This window comes from Catharus ustulatus, chromosome 8 (genome assembly GCF_009819885.2).
Source record: "Catharus ustulatus isolate bCatUst1 chromosome 8, bCatUst1.pri.v2, whole genome shotgun sequence".
NCBI lineage: Eukaryota > Metazoa > Chordata > Aves > Passeriformes > Turdidae > Catharus > Catharus ustulatus.
Genome location: NC_046228.1, coordinates 34,302,152 through 34,328,195, shown reverse-complemented (window position 1 = coordinate 34,328,195; position 26,044 = coordinate 34,302,152). Strand labels below are relative to the sequence as shown.

The window sequence follows — 26,044 nt, the reverse complement described above, 5'->3', positions numbered from 1 at the left end:
TTTGCCCAATCTCGAACCTGAACCTTCCCTGGTGCAACTTGAGGCCATTTCCTTGGATCCTGCAGCCTGGGCACAGGGTCAGCCCAGCTGTGCAAGGATGGTTTTGCATCTTGTCCCCTGGCAGAGCACAGGGAAAATCTCATGGCTGCGGGAAAAGCTGAATCCTTTCCTGGATGCTTCGGAAGCAAACTGGGCTGACTTTGCATGTGAGCCGTGGTGCCTGCAGGACAGCACACCCTGTCTCGGGGCCCTGACATGGAACAGCAGGCTGCTATTGTGGGAAAAATGGCTCTCTGGTGACACTTGTTTTTTACCCTCTTCCTGAGGGCTCAGTTTGCAAGTCAAACCGTGGCCTGGGGATTCCCCAGCCTCCTGCTGCAGGTGCCGAGCACTGCATCTCTGCCCACCCAACCCCGCCTGCCCACGGGCTGCAAAAATGCCCCAAAATTCCATTTACGGCTCCCAAGTCACGGAAGCCACCCCAGCCCTTGCTCCCTAGCCGTGTTCTGCCCGCCCTGGTGCTTTTCTAGGGTCAGCAGAGTGGTCAGCGTGGCCGGGAGCCAAGCGGGGCTGTTCAGCAGAGGGCGATGCCGGACAAGGTTTGGAGGGGCTGGGAAAGGCAGCGCTGGAAGTGCAGAACACCCTGGGGCAGCCCGAGCCTTCCTGCCACCAAAACTCTGCGTGGGACCCACACCTGTGATGAAGTAGCTGAGCTCGGCGTTCAGCCCGATGTCGGCATCCGTGCAGTTGAGCCGGACCACCTTGAAATCCCGGGCCACGTTCTCGGGCAGGGACACGTTGTAGACGGCGGGGAAGAAGGTGGGGTTCTCGTCGTTCACATCCAGAACTGAAAAGGGGGAGCAGAGCTGAGTGTGCTGCCCCTCCTGTATATGCCAGGGCTCCCAGATACCCTCCCTGCTGCTCTCAGCATCCCAGGGAATGCTCTGCCCGACTCTCGCTGCTGTTTGTGCAGTGGGTGCCTGCAGAGTGGCTGTAGGCTGTATTTGGCTGCCTCTGGTACACACAGGTCACCCTCCTCACAGTAAAAAAACATAACATCACCGAAATTCAAGTCACTGTTTTCACCAAGCCTGTTTCCATCCCCATTCAAAAGAAAATCTGAAATATAAGCTCAGTATTTCCTGGGGCAGGGCAGAGAGCTCTCAAGGTACAGGACCAGGAACTGCTTTTCCACACTCAGGCCTGGGGACAATCCAGGGTCAGTTATTTCCAGATGATGATTATCCCTTTCCAGCACTAGCCTCGCACGGAGCCAGTAAAGAGCAAGGCGTTAAATCAAAGACAGGCCATGCAGTGAGGTTCCAGCTCTGCACTGGGATTGCGTGGGCTGTCCAGGCACGCAGCTGATGGGAATCACATGCCAAAGCAAAAGAAAAAACAACACTGGGGATGGGGGAATGGAGGGGAAAAAAATAAAATATAATTTTGGGAGAAACGCCAATGTTTTCCCCATCTCTGCAGTGTGATGGGAGCCATCCCTATGTCCTGTTGTACACAAAACCTGTTTTCAGGTCTCCTCCAGAAGCTGCATTTCCTGCAGGGAGGTGTCCTTGTCCCCGTGGGCACCCACCTTTGACAGTGAGGGTGCTGGTGGAGCTCTTGGCAGGTGCTCCAGCGTCACTGGCCACCACCCTCAGGTAGTACTGGGGGATCCTCTCCCTGTCCAGCACGGCTGTGGAGCTGACCAGCCCGCTGGTGCTGTTGATGAGGAAATCCATGCGGGGCATCCCCACCTGCATGCGGTACGACACCTGCCCGTTGGGGCCCTCGTCCAGGTCGATGGCCACCACCTGGAGGGGAGAGCACCCTCATCATCCCCTGCCCCTGGAAGTTATGGCAGAGAAATCCCCAGTGCTTTTGGCCCCAGGGACGCAGGGATGAAATGGCCTTGGAGGATCCGTGGAGTAAAGATGCACAACCCTTTCTGCGTCCCCCCTGCCCCCTCATGAGGATGGCAAAGGGAAGGAGATGGAGAGGATGGAGAGGATGGAGGAGATGAAGAGAAGGGAGAGGAAGTGTTGCTAGCCCACTTTGCAGAAGCCATGGCAGTGTGAGGAATGGCAGCAGTGGGACAGGCTCACCTGGAAGACAGAGGAGCCCGCGGGAAGGCCCTCGGCAATCTCGGCAACAAAGGGCAGGTTCTGGAAAGTGGGGTCATTGTCGTTCAGGTCCAGCAGGTTGACAAAAACTGTGGCACTGCTGGTGGCTCTCAGGGGTGGCCTCCCACCTGTGGAGGGCAGGAATGTGGTCTCAAGGTTAATGCTTGAGCTTTTCCACCCCTTTCCCCTAGAAAGGAGCCCTCACCCCTGTGCAGACAGCAGTGCTGGATGGGGTGAGGGCCCTGGATTGTCATGGATGATCTGCCATGGATGGACAATTAGACAGAATCCTAGAATGGTTTGGGTTGGAAAGGACCTTACTGTAATCTAATTACCTAATCTACAGTAGTTTCACGAATACAAGCCGCACGGATTATAAGCCGCACCCCCGGTGCCTCGACAATGTTGCTGTCTTTGTCAATAGATAAGCCGCACCCCGAATATTAGCCGCACTTTCGTTCGTAGCGAGAATCCATGCGCAGCTTTCACAAATTGGCCAATTAGTAACAGGATCGCGGCATAGCGGGCTTTACTGGCTCGGGGCGGGGCCAGGAAGGCTCGGCCCGCTCATGGTTGCCGACGGGGCCGGGTGGCCCAGCTCAGCGCCACGGCTTGGCGGGGCTGGCCGGGTGGTGCTGCCGCCGCCGCCGGGCTCGCTGGCCCCCAACTCCCGTCAGCACCGCCCCGCTGCCGCGTTCGCTAGCCCTGCCGGTGGGCTGCCGCCGCTGGGCTCGCCGGCCGCCCCCTCCCGTCTGCACCGCCGCCACGTTTCCTCGCCCTGGCCGGCACTGCAGGCCCCCGCACCGCCGGGCTCCCCCACGCTGCTGGCCCCGATTCTGCTGGGCTTCCCCCGCTGCCAGGCAGCCCCACCCGCCGGGCTTCCTGCTTCTGCCATGTTCCCCTGCACTGCTAGCCCCAGTTCTCCCGGGCTCCCCCGCCCTGCTGGCTCAGGCTCTGCCGCCCGCCCCCCACACTGCTGGCCCCGCCTCTGCCAGGCTTTCCCACCTCTGCCGGGGCCGGCCGGGCTCCAGCTTGGCTTGGGGCTGCCGCGGGCTCTCACTTCCGTGTTGGCAGCTTTTAGAATTTTGTTAATGTATTAGCCGCCCCGGAATATTGGCCGCACTTCCGGGTTTCCACCAAAATTTTGGTCAAATTGGTGCGGCTTGTATTCGTGAAATTACTGTAATTCCACCCCTCTGCCATGGGCAGGGACACCTTCCGCTAGACCAGGCTGCTCCAAGCCCTGTCCAACGCGGCCTGGGACACTTCCGGAGTTAGAGCAGACACAGCTTCTGTGGGCAGGCTGTTCCAACACCTCCTTAGCAAAGAATTTCCTCCCAATATCTTATCTCAGTCTCTACTCTTTTGGTTTAAAACCATTTCCCAAACAATCCCCAAAGAATGATCTTTGTATATCTACCTTTTTTCCCCCTGCTGCAATATTTCCAGAGAAAAACCCATCAGCTCTGTTTCCCTCACTTGCTCAAATTGATTTTCTGTGATGCCAATGGAGCAAGGCTGAGGGGAGGCAGAGCTCCTGCCTCTCAGGCTCATTCTCAGGGCTGCTGCACGAATGACTGAGAGGAGTTTCTAGTTTGTTTTAGCAGCAGTTTTCTTTTTTTTTTTTTTAATCCCATTTTTTGACCTCAGAAACAATCCCGCCCAAAACAGGATTAAAAAAAAACCAGAGCAGATTTGTCATAAAGGCAAAACCAGGCTGGGGGAAGGTTCAGCTCGACAGTGAGAGGAACCAGGGTGGGGTGGGAGCTCACAGTCGGTGACGGACACCACGATCCTGCGCATGAGCTGTGCCTCCTGCACGTTGGGATTCTCCCGGTCCAGCAGCACGCCCGACGTGCGGATCTTGCCCGTGGTGCTGTTGAGGGTGTAGAACTTGTTGGGAGGCCGGATGCTGTACACCACCGTGCCGTTCTCCCCCAGGTCCGGGTCGACAGCCACCACCTGCCAAAATTGGGGCAACAGTGCAGAATTACAGCAGTGCTGGGAATTAACTCCCGTGGGGAATCCCTGCGGGGTTCTGCTGCTGTTGAGCTTGGCCTCCCTGCACCAGCAGCAGCAAGAAGCTCTGGAAGAAGCTGGAAGAAGCTCCTCCATCCAGCTCTGTATTTTCATGATATTTTCAGGGATTTTGCACCCTCAAGACCTCTGCTGTGGTGTTAAGATCTCCCCAAAACTGGCCCGTGAGCACAAAGACACAAACACGCAGCAATCAAACCGGGTTTTCCTCCTTTTTGAATAAAACTAGCTGAAAAACAATGACCCCCTTGGAAAAATAAAGTAAATGGGACAAAGAGGCAAACTGAGGAACTTGTGCTGCCACATCAGGAATGCTGGGAGCTCTCCTCCACGCCAGATATTTTGTGCTTTATTGTTCTCCCCGGGACGTTTTTAATTACAGGGGACATTTACATTAAAAACCACCCCAATTTCATTGCCCTCATAACTTCCCCAGCTCCTGCTGCTTGTCCTGCAGCTGAATTTACATCGGATCAGTGACAAAATAATTATTTTCCCAGCAACTAATTGGGTTGTCAAAGGCAAGATGACTTCAAGCTGGCGCTGAGCAGCAGGGCTGAAGGAGAGAAAAACTGTGCTCTGGCTCAGGCCAGACCCTTCTCCCCCTTTAAAAAAAAAAAAAACACCCTTTTTTTCTTTTTTCTTTTTTTTTTTTTTTTAGCCTTCCACCTTATATGATTTTGTGGATTCTCTTCACTTTTCCCTCATTTATTTTCCATTTTGTTCCCGTCATTTTTCTCTCAGCGTGATGGAATAGAAGCCTCCCCCTCTCCTTCTCTTTTATTTCGCCAGAGGGACTTGAAAGACTGTAAATCAAAGTCTTTCAGAGAGGTCCTTGAAGGAGGTCGCAGGCGAGGCTAAGAAAAGGAGGATTTGGCCAAAATCCACACAATTTGGAGAGGGGAAAAAAAAATCCCATCAGGGAGAAGAAACACAGGGGATGGTCAGCAGAGGGAGGAAGCTTTTAAATGGAATTCTGCAAGAGGGTGCTGGGCTGAAGGTGGCAGAGGTGACACCAGTTTGGGGGTGACACCAGTTTGGAGGTGACACCAGTTTGGAGGTGACCCCCTGCTCCAGCCAACCCTTTGGCACAGTCTTGCCTCACACATACCGTGGTGACATCTGAGTTGGGAGGGGTCATTTCCACCAGGTTAATGAAGTAGGGCTCGTCCTTCCAGGTGGGATAGTTGTCATTGATGTCCAGCAGTGTGATGTTCACCTGTGGGATGGCAAGGAAGCAAAGCTGCTGCAGGAGGTGCAGGTTCCTGAGGCATGGAATATCCCATGGATGTACCCAACATGTGATTCAGGCAGTGGCAGAGCCACCATCCCTCAGGGGTTTTAGAAGATGTGGAATTGTGGCACTTGGGGACGTGGGTTAGTGCTCTTGATCGTGATCCTCTTAGAGACCTTTCCCAATTTGAATTATTTTGTGATTCTGTGTTCACCCTCTGCAAAAAAAAATCAACATCCTGCAGCTCTGCAGCCAAGGCTCCTTGGCATAGCTGAGCTGGGTTTTGTTCCTGTGTGTTTATCATAATTCAGAACAACCACAGGGCACAAGGAGTGTCTTCAAGCAGCTCCTTCACTGGAAGGGGGATGAAAAATCACTGTGGTAGAGGATGCAGTGGGAATGTGGAAATGAAGGGAAAAATCTGGTGGCTGGTAAAAAGCAACAGGAAAAACCCCAAGAATAAGTGAGAAATCAGGAGATTAGGGTAAACAGGGGGTGGGAGGTGTGAAGACAAGAGCAAGGGAGAGGATGCTGCCCTGAAGTGTCACCTGTCTTCATTTTCAGCGTGACAAATGGCATCCCAGTGACAGCAGCGAGCCTGTGGGATGCATCCAGCTGCCTGGGAGCCCCACAGCAGGCACTTCTCCCCAGCCTGGGGGGCTCTGCAGGTGTCTGAGGGAAAGGGCTGCTCCTCCAGGGGAGCTCCCTGTCCCTCAGCAGGTCCGAATGGAGTTTTTCCTGGGATCTTCTCTGCTTTGTGTCCTGCTGTCACACCAGGCTGAGCTGCTGGTGCCACCCCGTGGTAGCAGAGGCCACTCCAGACTCCGGGGACAAGCCAAAGCACCACGGTGGCCCCTGGGGAAAGTTGCTGACCCACCCCTACTCCGAGCAGCTCATGGGCTTTACATCACCTTTATTCCCGATCCAAAAGGATTATTTTGAGTGCAAGGTGTACATCCCAGCAGACAAACTTACTCAGCTGCTCTAGTCTCACTGAGTTTTAATATTCTTCAACATTTTAGGGGTCAGGAGGCAACTTTTCCCTCTTTGTCTTGCCTTTTAACAAGGTTATTAGAACACAATCCCATCTGGAGCCCCAAAGGGGATCTCAGCATTCCACAGCTGGTTCCTAGCCAGGGCCATCACATTTCTCAGGGAGGTTCCAGTCTTCTACCACAGACCTTCTGGTGGCCCTCAGCAGGAGGGACGATTATTTTAGGGCTATTCCTCAGCACAACCACAACTTCTTCTGCATTTCCCCCCGTGTTGTGTGGGACATCTCTCCTGCAACCCAACCAGCATCCCAGGAGCAGGAGCATCCAAACAAATGAAATGTCCAAAGAAATGTGATGTCATGAGCAGCAAGAGAGAGAGTAATGGAATAATTAAAGTTGGAAAAGACTTTAAGATCATCAAGGATGGATCCTTGGCTTTTGATCTCCTGATATTTCCTTCTGGCTTTGGCAACAATGGGGTTCTCTGAGACCTGAAATGGGCAAGGCAAAGCACAAGGCAGCTCCACCAGAGCCTTCCCAGGAGCACAGGCATTCTGGGGTGGCTGGAAACCCTTGACCCAGGCAAAATGGGAATATTCTAGGGAATAACCACATGTACCTGCAGGCCCTCTGAGTAATCCCCTCCCAAGAGGAACAAAGGGAGCGTTCTGCTGGTGGAGTAGGACTCATTGCCACACCCACAGGCTCTGGAAAGCCAGGTGGCTCCTGTGTGAATGGTTTTCCAGGAAAGTAAGCTGATTTCAAGGTCTGAACCACCTGGACAATAATTTTGGGAGCAGCAGCAGGGGTAGCACAGAGAGCAGGAACCACTGTGGGCTCTTCACAGAGTAAAAATGAAACACTGCAGCTCTCCACAATTCCAGCCTCAGGTAGACAGCAGGAGATGGGAATTCCCCCCACACTCACCATAGCAATGCCTGTCTTCTGATGGTGCCCCACGCCTCCATCCACTGCCCGGACAATGAGGATGTACTCGGATTTGGCCTCCCGGTCCAGCAGAGATGTTGTGGTGATTTCTCCTGCAGTCACAGGAGATGACAAGGTTAAAAAAGAAACACTTAAAACCAAGTGTTTTAGGGTAGTCCACAAATGGGCCCTTTTTTGGGATCCTTGGTAGCTCCTGAACTATTAGGAGCCTTCACATCCAAGCCTTTCCTTGGGCTGAGGAGCTGAGTGTCCACGGATACTCTCGGGGTGACTGAGCAAGTGGTGGTGCCTGAAATCTGGTGAGCCCCTTAAACTGTGGGACTCCTAAGCAGGCTGACTGTGGGAGAGGAGGGAAGGGTGGCGATGAAAGAGGGAACTGAAAGGAAAAGGGCTGAGCACGTCCAGAGGCTCACCTGAGCGAGCATTGATCCGAAAATGCGAGGAGCCTTCCAGGGAGTAGATGATTGACTCCTGCCCGTACTCCCTGGACCTGTCCAGGTCCGTGGCATTGAGAAACAGCACTGTGGCTCCTTGGGGGAGGCAGAAATGAGGATTGAGATGAGCCAGAACTGCCCTGTGTCCCCACACTGTTCCTGCAGGTCACCCAGCCGAGGGGTTCCTTCTGCTGCGTGTCCACAAAGTGGCCCCACAGCTATGAGACTTCACCTCCCCAAAAGGGATCTCCCACCCCACTGTGGCTGTGAAACACCCTGCTGGGAGCCCAGAGGAGGAGCAGGGCTGGGGCTGGTACCTGCCATGATGTCCTCCAGGACAGTTATCACGTAGGAGGGCTTGCTGAACGTGGGGGGATTGTCGTTCTCATCCTGGAGCAAAGAGAAGGTCGAGAGGCCGGTTGGGAAAAGGGCTAAATGGTCAAGTAGCCACGGGAATGCTCCTGGGTGACTGCATCTCAAGGTGAGACCAGTTCATGAGCACAGGGTTTCACTGTGGAGATGGCTGAGGCTCGGGTAAGATGACTGCCAGCACCTCAGCATCGTGCACAGACCTCATCCTCCCTCTCTGAGCAGTGCAGGGGAGGCTTTAGTGTTCCAGGACATCCTGGCCACAAGGTCATGAGGCAAACTGGGCTGGCCAGGACAGCTACCGAGCTTTGGATGCCTCCCTTCCAGGGGAGGAATGTTGTGGGTGCTTGCTGCGTTGCCACAGCATTTTTTTGGGGGGCAGCTGGTCTGCATCCCCATGTGGTCCCTCCAAGCCTGCCTTTGCAAGTGGCTAGGGCCATCCTGGAGAAACCAGGAGGGAGCAGGTGCTTGCAACATCCCTCAAAACAGATTTTGGACCTGTTTAAAGCTCCCCCAGGGGTCTTTAAATGCTGGTTAAACATTGTTAAGAATCTGCCTCAAATGAAGCAAACCTTACTGCCTATGGAGGGAAGGACAGAGCTGCCAGGCCATTAAAACAGCATTATGGATCTCTCCATTTCCCTGGGCTGCTCTGGAGACGCTCTCTACCTGGAGACCCCTGATGGACCTGCAGCTCAGCTGCTCCTGCTGCCACTGAACTCGAGGTTCGAAGCAATTTCACGTGCCAACGATGCCCATCGTGCTGCAATTAAATTGCCAGTCCCTGCTTTAGTTTCTGCAAGCAGGTGGTCTTTAATCAGCCTTGGAGTCACTCAGCTCTCCTGGTGCCTCCTCTGAGGGTAATGAGGAACTTGTTGCCTGTCCTGGTGGTGTCCTCACCATCCCCCCTCTTCTCCTTCTCCTCCTCCCAGGGATTGGTGGGTCTCATCCAGGGCAAACCCAGGGCAGGTTAAAGGCAATGGAGAGGCTGAGCGTGCATCCACGTGCAGCTGGATGGGGCTGAGCTGGGCTCCAGCTGGGTGGACACGAGCCAGAGCAGATGCTGTGTCGTGTTATTAATGATCCTGACATCATCAGGCCACGCTCAGCAAGGCCACGGCCCAGCAATGCTGGTCCCAAGGAGGCAGGGTTTGCTTCTGGCTGGCTCTCCATCTGGCCAGAGCTGGCCTGCACCTGCTTTCTACTGGAGAGGGACATTTCCCACTTCAGCCACAGGAGCTCCAGAGCTCCCCAAGGCACCTGCAGTGACACCACACAGAACCCAGCACTCTTCCACTCCTACACAAGATGTTATCCACCTAACCAGCTAAAACCAGCTTCCTGTGTTCTCCTGCCCTCAGCCTTCCTGCCAACCCTCAGGCAGCCACTGTATCATAGAATTTTAGAATGGATTGGCTTGGAAGGGACGTCGAAGTTCAGACAGTCCCCACCCCTGCCGTGAGCAGGGACACCTTCCACTATCCCAGGTTGCTCAGAGCACCATCCAACCTGGCCTTGGACACTGCCAGGGATGGAGCAGCTACAGCTTCTCTGAGCATCCTCTGCCAGGACCCACCCTCACAGGGAATAACTTCTTCCCAACATCCAGCCCAAACCTCCCCTCTCCTCCCGTTTGAGCAGATCCTGCCACTCCTCACCGTCTCCAAGGATGCTGAGAGTGGCAGGTGCTCATGCCAAGCACACAGCCCCTCTCCTCCAGGCACAGGCACGCTGTGAGTCGCTGGCTCATGGCTCTGAGCAGGGCGTTGGTGGCAGGGAGTGAGGCAGAAACTTATTAGTGGTGCCATTTCCTGGGATCCTGGCGCGGCGCGCACTATTAGTTCTGACTCGGCGGCTCCCTCCACAAAAGCGTATTGTCCCCTAATGGGAAATCTACAGGGCGAGTTTGACTTCTTTATTAAAAACCAACAACCAAAGGATGGGAAAAAATTACCTCCCTCCACACTCACTCGGGTTCTGCCTTCTCGCAGCTCTTGTTCCTCAAGTGCCGTTACAAAACACTTCCCCCTCATTTTCCTCCTAGTTTTTGGCTTTTATTTCTTTTCTTTTTCCAGCTGAGAGAAATTCCCTTTTGGTTGAGAGTGGGAAAAGTGACAGCTACTTAAACCCTGCCAGCGTACAGACCCAACCTGGGGAGATGACCCACTGAAGTGTGGTCTTGAAAAGGAGGTGTTTATGCTGTCGAAAGCATGGTGTGGGAAGGATGTATTTAACCAGCACCAACTCCCTGGGCGCTGCCTTGCTCCCCCTCTCCCAAGCACAGTGAGGGATCTGAAGGAGAGACACGCTCATGGGACTTCATCCCCATCTTACATCTCACAATGATGATAAAGCATCATTGGCTTTATCTCCTTCACCTTCGCAGACTGATGCTGCCGCAGCGGCGAGACTGACGCGTTATCAGCCAAACTGTCTCCAGCACTGATCCCTCCCTGCAGACACCCTCAAACCACAGCGTGCCTCAAAGTGACAGGCTGATCTGATCTTCCCCAGGAACGCTGTGATGCCTTGTGTCTCCCAGCAGAAACCCCTCCTCCAGAGGGAATTCCACACCTGGTCCCGCTCTGTGGTTAGCTGCGGTGTGAGACACGCGTAACAGGAACCCACTCGCACACATCCACGGGGTGGGATAGTCTTGTAGGGCTTTTGATGGATGAACAGCACTGCTGTGGAGCATGGAAAGCACAGAGGAATGTCAGGCACTTACAAACACCTCGATGGTGACAGGGACCGTGCTGTTGAGCGGCGGGTTGCCGGCGTCCTTGGCCATCACCGTCAGGTAGATGACCCCGTTGGCCACCTGCTCATAGTCCAGGGGGTGGTTCACGCTGATTACTGGAAGGATGAACAGTGGGGGGTCAGGGGAGCACCTGCAGGGTGTGGGGCAGGCTCAGGGGTGCCCCTGAGCAGCACCTACCTCCGTACCCTTCCGACACTGTGATGTCGAAGTACTCGCGGAAGGCAGACGCCTGCACGATGCTGTAGGAGATCTGGTTGTTTGGAGGGGAGTCCTCATCAGACGCCTAGGGTGTGAGCAGAGGGAATGCATGCGTGTGGGAGCTGTGCCAGGGAGAGCTGAGGGGATGGGAGGTGCAGGCTGGGCCCAAGGAGGCTGGAAAGGTGATGGAGGGAGCTGTGCCCATCAGGGGCGCTGAGGGGATCTGTAAATCAGCCTCCTCTCATGCAGGAAGGAAACTGGCTGTTGGGACCTGCTTTGGAAGGTGTTAAACCCATCGCAGGCATTGCTCCTTTTAAATTGACAGAGGGAGGTTTAGATTAGGTATCAAGTAGGAATTCTCCCCTATGAGGGTGGGGAGGCCTTGGCACTGCTTGCCCAGAGGAGCTGTGCCTGCCCCATCCTTGGAAGTGTCCAAGGCTGAACGGGGCTTGGAGCATCCCAGTCTAGTGGAAGATGTTCCTGGCCACGGCAGGGGGGTGGAACTGTCTGAGCCCTCTTGCAACCCAAACCATTCTGTGGTTCTATCCCGCTCCCGTCTCCCTGCTGCGCATCCCACACGGAGCAGCCACTGTGGTCCCTCACCCGGAGCCGGACCACCTGGGCGACGGAGGGCTCGTTCTCCCGCAGGGCACCCAGGTAAGCCTCCTTCTGGAAGGTGGGGACATTGTCATTGACATCGAGGACGTTGATCCTGGCGCGCCCCGTGGTCTCCTCGCCGCCGCCGTCGCGGGCGATGACGGTCAGCGTGTAGCGCTGCGTGGTCTCAAAGTCCAGCCGGCCCGTCAGGACGATCACACCCGTGTCCTTGTCCAGGGAGAAGCTGAGGGGGCAGCAAAGGAAGGGGGAAAAGCCTCGGTAAGCACACACTGGAGAGGCAGAGGCAGCAGCCCCACTGTGTGAAGTTTTTCTGCGGGTCCCAGAACACCTTCGAGAGTTCCACACAGCTGAGCAGTGAGTGCTCAGTGCTGCAAAAAAAAAAAAAAAAGGGTGCAGAGGCCCCCAGGTCTGTTCTGCTGGGCAGCCCTTGTGTGTTCCCCAACTTTCCACCACAGGTGTTGCTTCAGGGCTGACAACTCGCTGCAAAACCATCGACTGGCCTCAAGCAACGCTGGTGCCTGCAGGTCCCAGCTTAGCAAGGCAATTAAACATGCTGAGCATCAGGTACGTGCAGAACCCACACCTTGGGATACAGCACAGGCAGGGGATCACAGGGCAGCTCACAAGTTGGACATAACCAGTGCCTTTTATCACCCTGTGGCTGCCCAGTGAGGTTAGAAAAGGATTTTGGAGGATCAAACTCCTGCCAGGCAGGCACACTTACCGGTCAGGGTCGTCGCTGAAGAAATAGCTGACTTTCCCATACGTGCCCACATCATTGTCAGTCGCCTGGAAAAGATAAAATTTAATTAATATACGAAGGTATTTATGGAACACACCACTGCAGATCTGGTGTGCTGCCATTTATGGTCTCACAGGGAAGGACTCCTCTCCCTGAGCCAAGCAGAAGAAAACCTTTGGGTGATGAACTGTCCAAAACCCCACACCCTGCCCCCTGTGCTGTCAGTGAGAAGGAGGGAGGAGCTGGGGGGAAGAAAAGGTGTTTTTAAAGGGCTTATTTTACTTCTCATTATCCTCCTCTGATTTTGTTAGTATTAAACTCACTTTGTACCTGCCCTTGGAGTGTTTTCTCCAAGTCCTTTTCTCATGAACCCTTTGTTATTTTTGTTTTTCTCTGGCATGGGAGGATGAGTGAGTGGCTTTCGTGGGTGCCTGGCGTTTGGCCAGGGTGAAACCATGACAAGAGCAGACGAATAAAAACCTATCACATTTCAAGTTAAAATACAGTTCTGGAAAAGCAAGGAATAGTGATTTTGGTCTTGCTTTCCACAAGGAGAGTCCCTCTGGGGGTGCAATCTGCTGCATTCCCACGGATGGAGTGGCTCGGGATGCTGCGGGATGCGCCTACTCTACCGGCAGCTGCCGGAGCTGGAGCAGGCTGGTCACGGCTAAATGACCAGCACCTTCTGGGGAAGCTGTTCACAACTCACTGTGTCAGCTCTGGATGAGCAAAGCAAGATTTATTTATGTTTTAAAGTCTTTGCTCTAATGAATATATAAAATATGCATGAGCGGCAGCAGGAAAAAGAAGCAGAAATTTTTATTTTTAGGTGAGGAAGGCAGAATGCAATCCCCACAATATCCTTTTTCTCCCCCAGTATATTTTCTGAATTGAACCCTGTCTGGATTACTTAGAGACCAACAGGTCTGTGAAGAAGCAGGGTCAAAGACACATTTTATGTCCAGCTATCAGGAAAAGGCTGTATTTTAGGAGTGGCATGGAACACAGCCTGTTCCTGAAACCTTCCTGATTTATCCATGGCCTTGGTTACCCTTGACAGCAGAGCAGGAGCTTGAGCACGGCTTTACCCCTGTGTGCTGCTGCCCTGCCACACCACAGGGTGACAGAGAGCAAAAGGCATGAAAGTCAGACAGGATTATTCAAGGTTTTCTCCCCAAATATCTTCCAGGCTGAGAAATGAACTCCTGCTGCTTGATGCCAGCTGAAGGGTGCTCTGGATCCAGCCTTCCAGACCTACTAATTTTGCTGATTTTCCTCTCTGATGCTACGATGTGTTTTCCTTTCTGTGGGCATTGGAATTGGAGAAATTGGGTAAAATAGTGTTTGGTAAAATGGGAGAAAACTGCAGAAATCTGCCTGGAGAGATGCCCAGAGAGCGAGCAGTAACCAGCATCCTTCAGCCAACTCATTCTGGGGTTAATTCCCCACCCTAACACCTGCCCCCAGTCCCTTTTTTGGGTTCTCTCTCCCCAAAAACCCTTGAGCACCCTCAGCACTGCCAGCCCTCAGCCTCCAGCCAAGATTTTTCCTATCTGTTACTTCTGTGCCCACAATCCCTCATTTCCATTAATTCCTAAGTGGCTGGTGCGAGAACAGAGCCCAGAAAGGCATTTTCCATGCACCTAGATGGGCTGGTGATGAGATAATGATTTACAGGGGGTCTGACAGTACCAGAAAGCACGGGCAAAACGAATTCCCTTCATTTGGCCCCATACAATTGCACTCCTAAGTGCTTATTGCAGTGACAGACAACACTGGGAAAGTGTAATTTTCTTCTGATGAGGGGAAAAAAAAAAGATAGGGAAGGAGGAAGGTTAAAAGAAGGTTAGCAAGGAGGGAATGGGAACCCTGGGGAGAGGGGAGCCAGGAGGGTGCCTGGACCACAAGCTGTGATGACATAAAAAATGCCAGCGAGGCAAAAAACCCTTCTCCTGAGGAGCCAGGAGGATGGGCAGCCTGACTCTGCCCCATCCACCACCTCCCCAGCCAGGCTAATTAATGTCTATAATTTACTCCAGGGAGGTGGAAGGTGAGGCTGGCTGGATGGCTTTTCTGGCAGCTGAACATCATGGAGATAACGCTGGGCAATGCAGCAGGTTAGTTGAGCGTGACAGGGAACATGCTAAAAAAAAAGCCAAACCACGCACGCTCAGCATATTTAATTTGGGATCTTCACCTGTTTCTGCATTACCAAGCTTTTATTCCCCTCTAAGGGTAAAAAGCATGCTCAGCTGCTCCAACACACGCTCCCTTTGCAGAGCGATGCCAAGGGCTCCGAGAGAGCGCGCGCCGGCAGAACACCCCAAATCCCACCGAGCTGTCAGCAATCCCAGCTGTTTCCCTGTGGCTTTTCTCAATCACTGACTCCTTTTCCTACCCCAGTATGCAAGCATCCATTCCCACAGCCCGGGGAGGAAAGGCATCTGGCTGGAAGTTTCTCGGGGTTCCACCTGGAGAAGCAATCAAATGGCTTTTTACGGCTCTCCTCTCCTGCCCGGAATATTAAAGCGAGATTTGCCCACTGGAGCCTGCAAAAGGGCAGGATGAAAATGCGGGTCCACATCTGTACTTTTATGAGCTGTCACCAGCACAGAGCGTTTCTAAAAAAACCCACATTTGTGCAGTTAAACTCTGGGAGAGTGGCAGGAAGAGGGAGCCTGGATAGCCCAAAGGATTAATTCACTGTGCTGCACCCAGCGCACGAATCACACAAAAATACCAAAAATGGGCCTGGCTCTCTGTCCATCTGCATCCCCCTAGCACAAATATTTGGGATGTCTCCTTTTGTGCCACCGAGGGCCATCACATCCACCCTTCCCCGAGATGGAGACAGAAGCTGGCTCTGCTGGTTCTGCTCTCGTGGGCAAATCTGCAGGAAAGGGCATGTCGTCCAATTTGTTCAGGAAACAATAGCAATGTTTGACATGTCATCAGGATTGATGGAGCAGAAATTTACATGGGAGAATTCCGTTTTAAACAGCTCCATGGAGCTTCACCCGGTAATGGTTTAGACATTCATCATCCGCCAGACCCACTCAATGACTCCTTAAACTGCCGGAGATTAACTCTACTCACAGCAGCTCCGGGAGGAGTCGGCAAGGGTTTGAAGAACCAAGAAGAGGTGGCTCAGATCCCCCGTGGAGCCCCTGGGACACAGCAATCCTCCCCCCAAAGCCGTCAGACAGGGATGAGCAGCTGGAAGTTGGTTGCAGGGGTGAGCAGAGAGCTCTGGAATGATGATCAGGACACATGTCCTGCCTGGCTGAAAAGCCAAACCCTTCCCACCTTTCCCTCGAGCAGGTCCCAGCTCTGTTTGTTCTCCTTCGCGCTCTTTGTTTTCCCTCCCTCGCATGCACACAGCAGGAAATAAAAATTGATGGGGAACAAATTGCTTTGGCCAGGAGCTCTCTGCTTAAAAGAGTTGTGGCAGGAAAGCAATTACAGGACGTCAAAAAGCTGTCAGGGCACTGGAGTGACCAGGCAAAGCCTCGTCCCTGATCCAGCAAGATGCCTGTGGCTTGGGAAAGCAAACAGAAGGAGGATTCCCATCTGCTTCCTAGCTTTTCTTGTTGTTTTCTAGGAATTTGAGGCAGATGTAGTTGCTGCTTGGGGTTGACTGGGGAGCCGTGCCCTGGCACCCTTGCTGTTTTTTGGAGCCACCAAAACCTGCGTGTATAAAGTAAGCAGCCATCCAAACATCCCTTCCTCCAGGCAGCCTCAGGTCCCAGGGGAATAACTGCTGGTAGCCGCCGGGATTTGAGATTTGATTTGTGATTTGGAGGAGACAAATGTGAAGGGCTTCCATGGGATGCAATCACTGGGCTGCAAAAGCCGAATGGAAAACCAACAGAAAACCTACTTAAAGTTGTTATGGAATGACTTTAGTTGGAAAAACAGCTCTTTTGTCAGCACTGCCTGGCCCGGCCGTGCTCTCTCCCAGGCTTTTAAAGACAGGCTGCCCGGTGGGAGGTGGCAATCAGGCAAGAGCAGAGCTGGTGGCTGGCTGGCCCAGTGGCTCCAGTGATTAGCTGGGAAAGAGGGAGTGGGGAATCAAGGCAACGCTGCTGCCACCGCTCCCCCAGCAGCTCCAAACCCTGCCCAGAGCCAGGGAGCTCAATCGGCGCTAATGACCCCAGAGGGCTGCGCTGAACCTGGCCGGGGGGAAAAATAGTCAATCAACCCCCCTGGGAACGGCAGAGCTTTTCCCCACCTCTCCTGCCAGCCACCAGGGAAAACAAGAGCCTTCCTGATTGTGTTTTATAACAGCAGCCCCTGCAACATCAGCTCCACACAGGCAAGGTTAACACTTGCCTGGGCAGCCGTGATTTAGCGGGCAGTGATTTACTGCAGCCAGGCTGCTGGAATGGCTGGGCTTTAAACCACCAGAAGATGGCCCAAAAGTGAGATAAACAGCCTTTTCCTGCGTGGCTTTTCACTGGTGGCACCCAAGACCATTGCAATGCCCACTGGAGCTGGGTTTTACTGGAGCTGGGTGCAAGTCCTCCGCTAATGAACCGCGCTGGTTTTCATATTCTCCTGCTGTCCACCTAAATGGCAAGTGGCACATCTCAGACATTAAATAACCCCACAACTGCTCGGCTTGACATCTCAATCACTTCCCTGTTGGGTCTCTAATGGATTTTACAGCCCAGCAAAATGGAAGAAATTAAGGTCAAAGTCAGGTGGAAGAAATATAAATTCTCAACAATCACTAAAGTGTTTGCAAGAGCTCTGGGAAGCCGATCATGCCACCCAGCATCTGCAGCTGCACCTCATCCAGGTGAGAGGCCCAGCAGGCAGAGAGGGGATAAAAACAGAACAGGAGGGGTGGGCTGAGCATGTGCACATGTTGCATCCCAGCCTGGAGAAAAAACCCAACTGATTTGCACATCTGGTGGCTCCCAAATGCCCAGTTCAGGTAAATCACCCTCCTCTTCACACACCAACCCCAGTGTGCCAGCAGCACCAGGGCCAGCTCAAGGTCATCTCTCCAGGGGTGGCACTGTCCTTGTCACTCAGCCATCAGCAGCCCCTGTGTGCTGATCTGCTTTTGCTGGAGGAAACACGGCCTTGGATGCTTTGGGAGAGATGTGGGGACTGAGGGCAGCTTTGAAAAGAGATTAAAATCCCAGGAGTGTTGGCTCTATAGGAACTTTGGGGGTGTAAAAGTGTGAGGAGTCTGGGAGAGGATGTATCAAGGTGAAGACAGTGATGGCCCTAAAGGGGCTGCTGAGAAGGAGGTGTGAGGCCAGGGTGTTCACATGGCAGAGAGCATCACCTTGGGAAAAATTCTCCCTTGAACTCCCAGGCAGAGCCAGGAAAAGCACCCAACCCCATCTCCTACTGGGAACAGTGGGAGGCATGGGGGGAATCCTGCTGCCTGGCTTGTGCTTTGCAGAACGCAGTTTGGACAGGAGCAGGGCTGCATTTGCTCCCTGATTTTCTCTCCCCTCTCACAGGCTGAATTGTTGGTTTTTTTCCCTTTCTTTCCTTTTTTTTAAATTTAATTTTATTATTATTTTTTGTTGTTGTTGTTGTTTGGGCACGGGGAAGGGGCCAGGCTGTGATTTTGTTGTTTTCCCACCTCTGTGCTCTCGCTGTGCATTTCTCCTGACAGCTCCATCAGGACAGGGAGAGGCTGCACAAGCTGCAGTAAGTGTTTCTCTCTCTTTCTCCCCTCACAGCTCGGGCTGTCATGATTCCTATTCCACCCCATTTCGGTCTCACGGATTGATATTTAGATTAAAGAGATAAACACAGCCAAAGAGCACTGGGCCCTGACAGACAGACGGGGACTTCAGATCTGCCAATCACGCCTGGTAACTCCCTCCTCCCCTTCCCTTTATTTACAGAGCTGGCTGGATAAGAATATTTAACGGGAACAAGGAGTGCAAGCATATTTTTGTACTTGTAAAAACCCAAGGAGCACGCAGGAAGAAGCCAAGCCATTCATGTTTAACTTTCCAGGCAATTTGGAATCATCTGCTTTGATTATTTAACTCTTTACTGTTTCGTGTGTTTGCAGCTTCCCTCTCCTCTTGCAGATAAAGGATTCAATTTTCTTTTAAGCGGCAGGGAAATTGGAGAGATTTTTGTTCTGTTTAAGCACAGCTGGAGATGGAGCACTGGGGAGGGCGGACTGAGAACAACAAGATCAATTAAGATGCTGACAGGGAGGGAGAGCTGTGCAGGCCGCGGGAGGGGAAAGGGCTGGGAGAAGGGACAAAGCCCAGGCTTGGAGGACATCAGAAATGTCTAGCTGAGAGTTCTCCAGCTTGCTGGGCTGCTGCTGAGCCATGCTTTCACATTCCCACCAGTGCCCTCTGAATGCCCTCCTGCTCTCTTAGATCCCCTCGGCACGACTGATGTCTCAGATGCTCTCTGCAGCACCCAGCTCGCCCCACACATTTGGCTGGCCCATCCACCATCACCCTATCCACTCCTCCTCTGCAGCAAGGACTTTCCAAGACATTTTCCACTCACAGAAAGCAGAAGGAAAGGAGGAGAGTGGCCTGGGAGTTTCCCCATTCTGTACTTCCACAGTCCATGCGAGAAGGTAGAGGATGGAAGGGACAGGGGATGGTTTATCCCACACTGATTCCCCATGGAAAATCCCAAGATGTTTTTTTATCCATCCATTGATTTGCAAGGTATTTCCCCACCTCCCTCCCTGCCTTCAACAGCTGTGTCCTTATTCCATGCAACCTTCCCAAAATCAGGAGCAGTGCAGGTTTTCCCTTGGGGCTGGTCCACAAGTCACCATCACCATGTGAGAGGGAAACACAGCTTAGGGTGAAGCCCCTCAGAGCCACAGCCTCCACTACTGCCTTTGATCCCCAGCTGCTTCTGCCCCCCTGCACTCACTTGTTCTCCAAGGAAAAGGGGAAAGTAAAACTTTGGAGATCACCAAGCTGCAGCTCCACAGCTGCTGGGGGACAAAGCGTTCATCCCTGTGGCCAGAGGGATGGCGGGAGGCAGGGTGGGGAGAGTCCTGAAGGGAACCAGAACCCCCAAAGGCTTGCAAAGCCTCATTCTACCCACATCAGGACTTGGACTGGGACAAATCCAGAGGGATGCAACTCTCTGGACATCCCAGAGTTGCTCTGGGATGGCTGCAGAGCAGCACTGATGGGATGTGGGAGCCCACAGACCACGGCACCATCCCTGCCAAACTCAAAGGCTGATGGCTGATTGGGAAAGTGATTTGCATCCTAAATAGTTGTTTATCGATGTCTGCAACTCTCCTTGCCAGGGTGGGAAAAGTACATTATTACTTTCTTGTTGACTGGTGTTTACAGCTGGCTGGAAAGAAGGGGGAAGAAAATCAGGCCGGGATTGATTTTCCCATCCCCGACACGGGGCCAAAGAGAGATCGAAGCAGCAGAAGAAAACTGACAGCTGGGTGGTAAAGGAGAGGAACTCTGCCAACCAAATTAAAGGTTGATTTAATGAGGAGAGTAATGGAAGGTTAATTAGCACATTTACTTCATTAGGTTCTTACTAACAAGGCTTCTCCCGAGGAAGTGCAGTGGCAGGGAGGGGGAGGATGAGAATCCAGGTGAATGGATGGATGTGCTGGGGATGATGTTCAGGGAGGGCAGGAGAAAGGGACTGCTCAGGAATGTGAACCCATATGTGTGTGAATATATATTGAATTCACACACACATGAGAATACACAGGCTAACGCATTTCCCAAAAAAGAGAGGTCTGAGGGAAGACCATCTCTTCACCTCTGTCAAACAATCTGAACATTTTTATCCAGGTTTCATTAAAAACCAGGAAAAGTACTGGGGTTTTTTTACACGCAAGACTGCCTTAGAGATTCAGGTTATCAAGCCCTGAGGGAACACAGTGCTTATTTTACCTGCCCTGCCACATATCACAAGATACAGAGAGTCATTCCCGTGCTGAAATCGATGCCTGCTGGTTGAATCAGGCACCACAGTTTGTAATCTGAGGTCTGCTGGAGGTTTCTGAGGGTCACCAAGAGATAATTCTGGAAAGCCCACCAGCAGCTTTACCAAAAGAATTGTGTGTATTTAAAGCTCTGAAAAGTCTCCGCATCCATTTCGGACTTCTTGAGGGTGATTGTAGCCAGGAGAAACCCAGCCCCAGCCCAGACCAGAGGTGTTTCAGGGCAAGGACACCATATAACCTCACAGGGATTTGGGAGAGGATATCCCACAGAGAAGGAATCGTTCGCTCAGCAAGGATTTGGGACAAATAGCTGCACAAACCACCCCAGAGAGGTGCTGGTGTGGTTTCCAAAGCTCATCTCTCTGATCTGTACCTGACCCAGCTGGAGTCAGGAGGAGCTGGCAGGAGAGGATCAGGAGCAGCAGGGGCTAATACCTGCTGAGAGATGATTTTGTGGGGTTTGAAGGAGGGCAAGTGGGCAATTCATTCATTTATTCCCTGAATTCCCTTCCACACCTCCTGTCTTCATCCCAGCCATTTTCCAGGGTGGGAGAGCAGGAAGGGGGCTGGCAGCATGCCCCCAGCTCGCTGCTGCTTGCCAGGCAGCTGATGGAGCCCCGGCCACTGATCCCAGCCTGTGCAGCCAAGCCAGACCGGGGCAAATAAAGCGCAGAGGAGGGATCACGGAGCTGGGATTACTTTCCACACTTCCCTGGAGAGCCGTTTTTCTCCAGACACTTCAAGGCAAATCAAATGCATTGTTGTGTTAAAAACAAGTTACTCTTGGTTTGTTCGGGCTTTAATGATTTTTGGTTATCGGAGCTTTTCAGGAGGACTTTGCAGCGCAGATCTGTGGAGTACGAGGAGCTTAAGGAGATCTTAATTCCCACCTCCTGCTGGGTCGTTTTCAGCCCCTTCCCCATCCTCCAGGTCTAGCAAATACATCAGCAAGTGGTGCACAGCTTTTGGAGGCCCCTGGCAGCTGCTGGCAAAGCAGCAGTGTCCAGAGGCAGGTTTGGAGGGGCAGGGTGGCAGGTGTGAGCCTGTGCTCTCACCTTCCCTGAGTTTCCCACTCCAGGGACAGAGGAGATGCTGGGCTGAACTGCCCCCTCCTCTCCCTGCTGGAGACAGCTCACTGGAAGCTGGGCTGGGTCCTGGGGATTGTTGGAACCTAAAAACCTGGGGTTTTTGAGCTTTCTGTGTTTTTGACACTGACCCCCCAAGGGAACACTGCTTTTGACCTGAGGCCTTGGAGAAGGGTTCCAGATTTGAGTGATGGAGTTAGAATCACAGGTGTGTAGTTAAATAGAAGTGTGTGCTTTCACATGGTGAAGGGTTTGGAATTTGGGGTTTTTAGAATATAGTAATGGGTATGGGACAAGATGGAGGATTTTGGCCATTATCTCTTTCTAGCTTCTTCTTCTTCATGATTTCAGGCAGTTTTTGGTTGGATAGTCAGTGCTGCACTGCAGGTCATAGGTGTTTGGTTATTGGGTCAAAAATATAAATAATAGAGGTGTTAGCTTTTAATTGGACTGTTTAGCTTTAAAAGGCCTTGTAACCAGCTGGATTCAGCTCCATTTTGCTCACTTTTAGCTGTTAGCTGGAAGTGTTGCAGAACTCTCTGTACTTTAGATAAGATTTAATAAACAACCAAGCCTGAGCATGAGAAAATTCATCTCCTTCGTGTGTTTAATCCTGACTCTGGGTGAAGGCAGAAGAAAATGAAGACAAGTCACTAATTAGGAGGTGCAGCTAACCCATTACAGGTGACCTCAGAAGCAAGGCCAGGTTTATGTAGCTTCTTCCACCCAAAAAATCTTTCCAGTTGGAAGCTCCCTCCTGCTGTCCCCGTGGCCAGGTGGCAGAAGAATTCCTTGGGGGAGCCCGACCAGAAGGAGCCCAGGGAACAGCTTCTAAACCCTCCACACCCAAGAGAGGAAGGAGCAGAGAGCTGGGCAGCTATGTCTGATGCCAGACCAGCATCAGTCCTCTTCACAAGGCACAGAGCCCTCAGACTTGCCTTTCCTCTCCTGTCCCAGTTGAGCCCCAGTTAATCTGGGGTGCAGTGTATGCTCTTGCTGCCTTGTTCCTGGAAGGCATGAAGTTATACTGGCTGCCTGCTTGCTCAAGAAGTGTGAAATTCTTTCTCTGACCTTTTCTGTTATGTTATTAAAAGGCTTCATGGCCAGTTGTTTCAGGGAAAAAAAAAAAAGGTATTTCAATATCTGCTGGTAGCTGGGGCAGAACTGCCCCATCTCTTCAGGATGAGCTCTGCTCACCTCCCTGCTTTGCTTCTGCTTCACGGAGGGTGGTTGCTGCTGTGTGAGACCTCCAAGCCTTTCCAGCCTGCCTTTTCCTGGCACAGTAGAGTCTGGGGCAGGGAAAAAATGAAGTTTGCATTGAGAGAGGCCTCTAAGAGCCGTGGACAGGCTGCTTGTCCTTCAGTCGTCCCAGACATGCAATGGACATGTTACTCCAAACACTTATGTGACCTGGAAGCTTTGGCTGGAGTTAGGAGCCTTTCATGCTGGTCTCTGCAAAACCAGGAATCTCTGGCCTAAGGGGCTGACCCCATGTGTAAACAGTCATGGAATCATTAAGAAATTGCCCCTGGGATCATCGAGTCCAACCACGAACTGCCAAGCTCACCATGCACCCACGACCCGTATTGATGTGGGTTTTGAGTGCTTCCAAGGATGGTGACCCCACCACTGCCTGGGCAGCCTGTTCCAATGAAGAAACTTTTCCTAATATCCAATATAAACCTCCCCTGGCATAACTTTGGGCTGTTTCCTCTTGTCCTGTCACTGGTTAAATGAGAGAGGCCAACCTCACCTGGCTATCCCCTCCTGTCAGGGAGTTGTGCAGAGCCAGAAGGTTCCCCCGAGCCTCCTTTTCTCCAGGCTGAGCCCCTTTCCCAGCTCCAACAGCTTGTCCTCATGCTCCAAGAACCTGGAGTCAGGAGAGGAGGCTGCCCTTGGGCACATTTTGGGCTCCCTGCACAGGGCAGGAGCTGTTCCCATGGAGCCTGGACTCTCCAGATGTTCTCGTGCAAGCAAATGACCACTTGAGTCTAAATAATAAATGCCTTTCAGGGACAGAATTAAACAGATGGGTGGAAGGACAGGAGGATGGAGGGAATGCTAAGCAGAGAGCAAACAAAAATCTTAGAGGATGGACAAGGGTGTGCCGTGCCAGGGAAGCGGCTGAGGTTTGATCAGGAATCCACAGATCTGAGCCCACTCATCCCTGGGCAAAGGGAAAGAGGCAGGGAGCAGAGAGCAGGCAGCAGCTCTGGCTGCCTGCACTTGGGGTTGTTTTACAGCTGATTTATACGTGTAACAGGCAATGTTTCTCTGCTGTCACTGACGTTAGCAGCTGAAAAGCTGCAGAAACAAATGGCCATTTGTCACCGCAAATGAAGTCTGCTTGCTCCTTCCTTTTGCCTTTCCCTTTCAGCTGGCCACGCTGAGGGCAGCCTGGAGAGGGTGGCATTGAGGAGAGAGCCTTTCCCCTCGCCTACACACGGCCCATCAGCCACAGCCAAGGTGGGAGAGCCAGGATGCACTCACTGGAAGATGGGCAAACAGCCTGGGGGGCGTTTGGGCTGCTGGGAGCAACTTGTCCTCCTTCCAAGGGGAGATCAGTGACCTCAGCTCCCCTGGTTTTAGCTGCTTGTGTCCCTGCCAGCTGCTCTGTCCTGCCAGCTGTGCCTAGCCATCTCCACAGCCAGTATCCTGTCCCCCTTCAGCAGCCACTCACCCAGCCCACACCCTCCCCTGTTCATCCCTGTTCCGTTTCCTTGACCTCACAGCCTCCTGATTTATTCTTAGCACCCAGAACCACACCGTCTCTCCAAACCTGCACTTATCTGCACAAAGGAGCACAAGAAGAGGGGAGCCAACAAAAATCCCCTTTCGTGGGGATGTCGTCCAGCAGCATCCAAAGAAGTGGGCGTGCCATGTGTCTGGCTTAGCTTTCTCCAAAACCCCTTCCCTATGTGTGAATATCTGGGAATATTCTCGAGCAAGCGGAAAAAAAGGAAGAAAAGGAGAGGAGGGATTTATTAGCAAGGAAAGCACGTGGGACAGGTGCAGAAACATGGCACAGACAGCCAGAGTCCAGAGGACTGCAGCTCAAAGGCAAGAGGCCACAGCAGGAGGAGCTGGTACTTTATGAGGGTTGTTAAAAGTTTGGGATCAGCTGGGAGGGCAATTTGGATTTCAGCGCTAATTGCATCCATTCTGATTTATCATAGAAGATTCAACTCCTGGCATTTTGTGCTCGCTCTGAAATGCTGGCATAGCTGGAAGTTGGGGGAAGAGGAGACGCAGTAACAATCTCATTGTTTAGTGTCTGACGGCCTGACTAGCTAAACATCTGCTTGAAATATTAATAACTGTCAGATGGGAACAGCTCGGGGGCTCTATGCAGTTTCACACCATCTGCTTGTAAAGTAAACACACTTACACACAGCCACATACACCCAACTCTTTTGTCCGGGCTTTTATCCTCTGAGTGGGCATTCCTGCACAGGGGCTGTGCCTTGGGACAGCAGGGGGACAAGGAAGGGGCAGCAGGGCAGCTGGAGCAAATTCATTGGCGAGAAAGAAAACCCATTCATGACTCATGGTAGGGGCAGTAACGCACCCAAAGTGTAGCAGCGGGTTTGGTGCTCCCTGCTGTGATATTCCCCATCCCAGAGGAGCTTTGATGCCTTTTCCAAAGCCATTTCAGCACAGAGTTTTGTTGCAGTTCTTGCTGGCACTGACATCGCTGTCTTGCACCAGGAAATGTGTCTTCTCCATGAGGATTCCAACCAACCCACAGAAGAGGGAATGAAAACGCCCTCTGCTATCAACCACCACCTCTGCCTGCCTCTGTTCTGCTGCCAGCCATGCTAAATATGCAAAACATCCTTTGCCTTTTTAAAGGTGAAGGTTTGGTTGAGGAAGACGATGCTTCCAAAAAGGGCAGTGAGAAAAGCCACACCAGGAGCACCGTGACAGCTGGGATCAGCAGATGAAATGCAGTGCAGGACTCTCTTTGAATCTCTGGTGTGGCAGGAAACACACACACACGTGTCCCAGAGGACAGGAAAGGCCACCACATCTGCTCCAAAAACCCATGAGGAGTCTCCTGATGCCCAGAGCATCTCCTGATGCTCCCTTCCCATGCTCGCCCTGGGTGAGGGACATCCCATATGCCAAGGACCCCAAAGGGAGCAGGGATGCTGCTACTCACGTGGACCTGGAGGACGGTGGTGCCCACGGTGGTGTTCTCCGGGAGGCTGACGTTGTAGAGCGCCTTGCTGAACACGGGCCGGTTGTCGTTCTCGTTGATGAGGTTGATTTTCACCCGCGCGAAGCCGACGTGGTCCGGGACGCTCTCGTTGGCGAAGAGCTGGGAAAAGCCACGAGGCAAGGTTGGAGATGCTGGGAAGCTTGGGAGAGTTACCTCTCCTTCTTTACTGGAGCAAACAAGGCTGTCCTCAGCTCCCTCACCAGCTGGGCCAGCTGAAGGCAAACCACCAGCAGAGCTGGAGCAGGAGGACGGGGAGGGTTTTGGCACCTGTTAGGTGCTCTTAAAACAAAGTTTTATGCTCTATAAAGGTTTTATGGCCCTGCTCCGCTTAAGCTCTTGCAG

General features: G+C 52.6%; 1 protein-coding gene across 6 annotated transcripts in view; it reads right to left on the bottom strand.

The window, feature by feature from the left end:
* CDH23 (cadherin related 23) overlaps positions 1-26,044 on the bottom strand; it is a 169,364-nt gene that overhangs the window by 47,127 nt on the left and 96,193 nt on the right. For all 6 annotated transcript variants that reach the window (XM_033065501.1, XM_033065504.1, XM_033065502.1 and 3 more), the window contains exons 13-25: positions 25,643-25,801; positions 12,439-12,503; positions 11,700-11,937; positions 11,076-11,181; positions 10,866-10,993; positions 8,086-8,158; positions 7,748-7,864; positions 7,314-7,426; positions 5,269-5,376; positions 3,893-4,082; positions 2,103-2,248; positions 1,592-1,811; positions 695-847 (exon numbers count right to left, since the gene is read on the bottom strand). In XM_033065501.1, the coding sequence (XP_032921392.1) occupies positions 695-847; positions 1,592-1,811; positions 2,103-2,248; positions 3,893-4,082; positions 5,269-5,376; positions 7,314-7,426; positions 7,748-7,864; positions 8,086-8,158; positions 10,866-10,993; positions 11,076-11,181; positions 11,700-11,937; positions 12,439-12,503; positions 25,643-25,801 (1,816 nt within the window). The remainder of the gene's footprint in view (positions 1-694; positions 848-1,591; positions 1,812-2,102; positions 2,249-3,892; positions 4,083-5,268; positions 5,377-7,313; positions 7,427-7,747; positions 7,865-8,085; positions 8,159-10,865; positions 10,994-11,075; positions 11,182-11,699; positions 11,938-12,438; positions 12,504-25,642; positions 25,802-26,044) is intronic.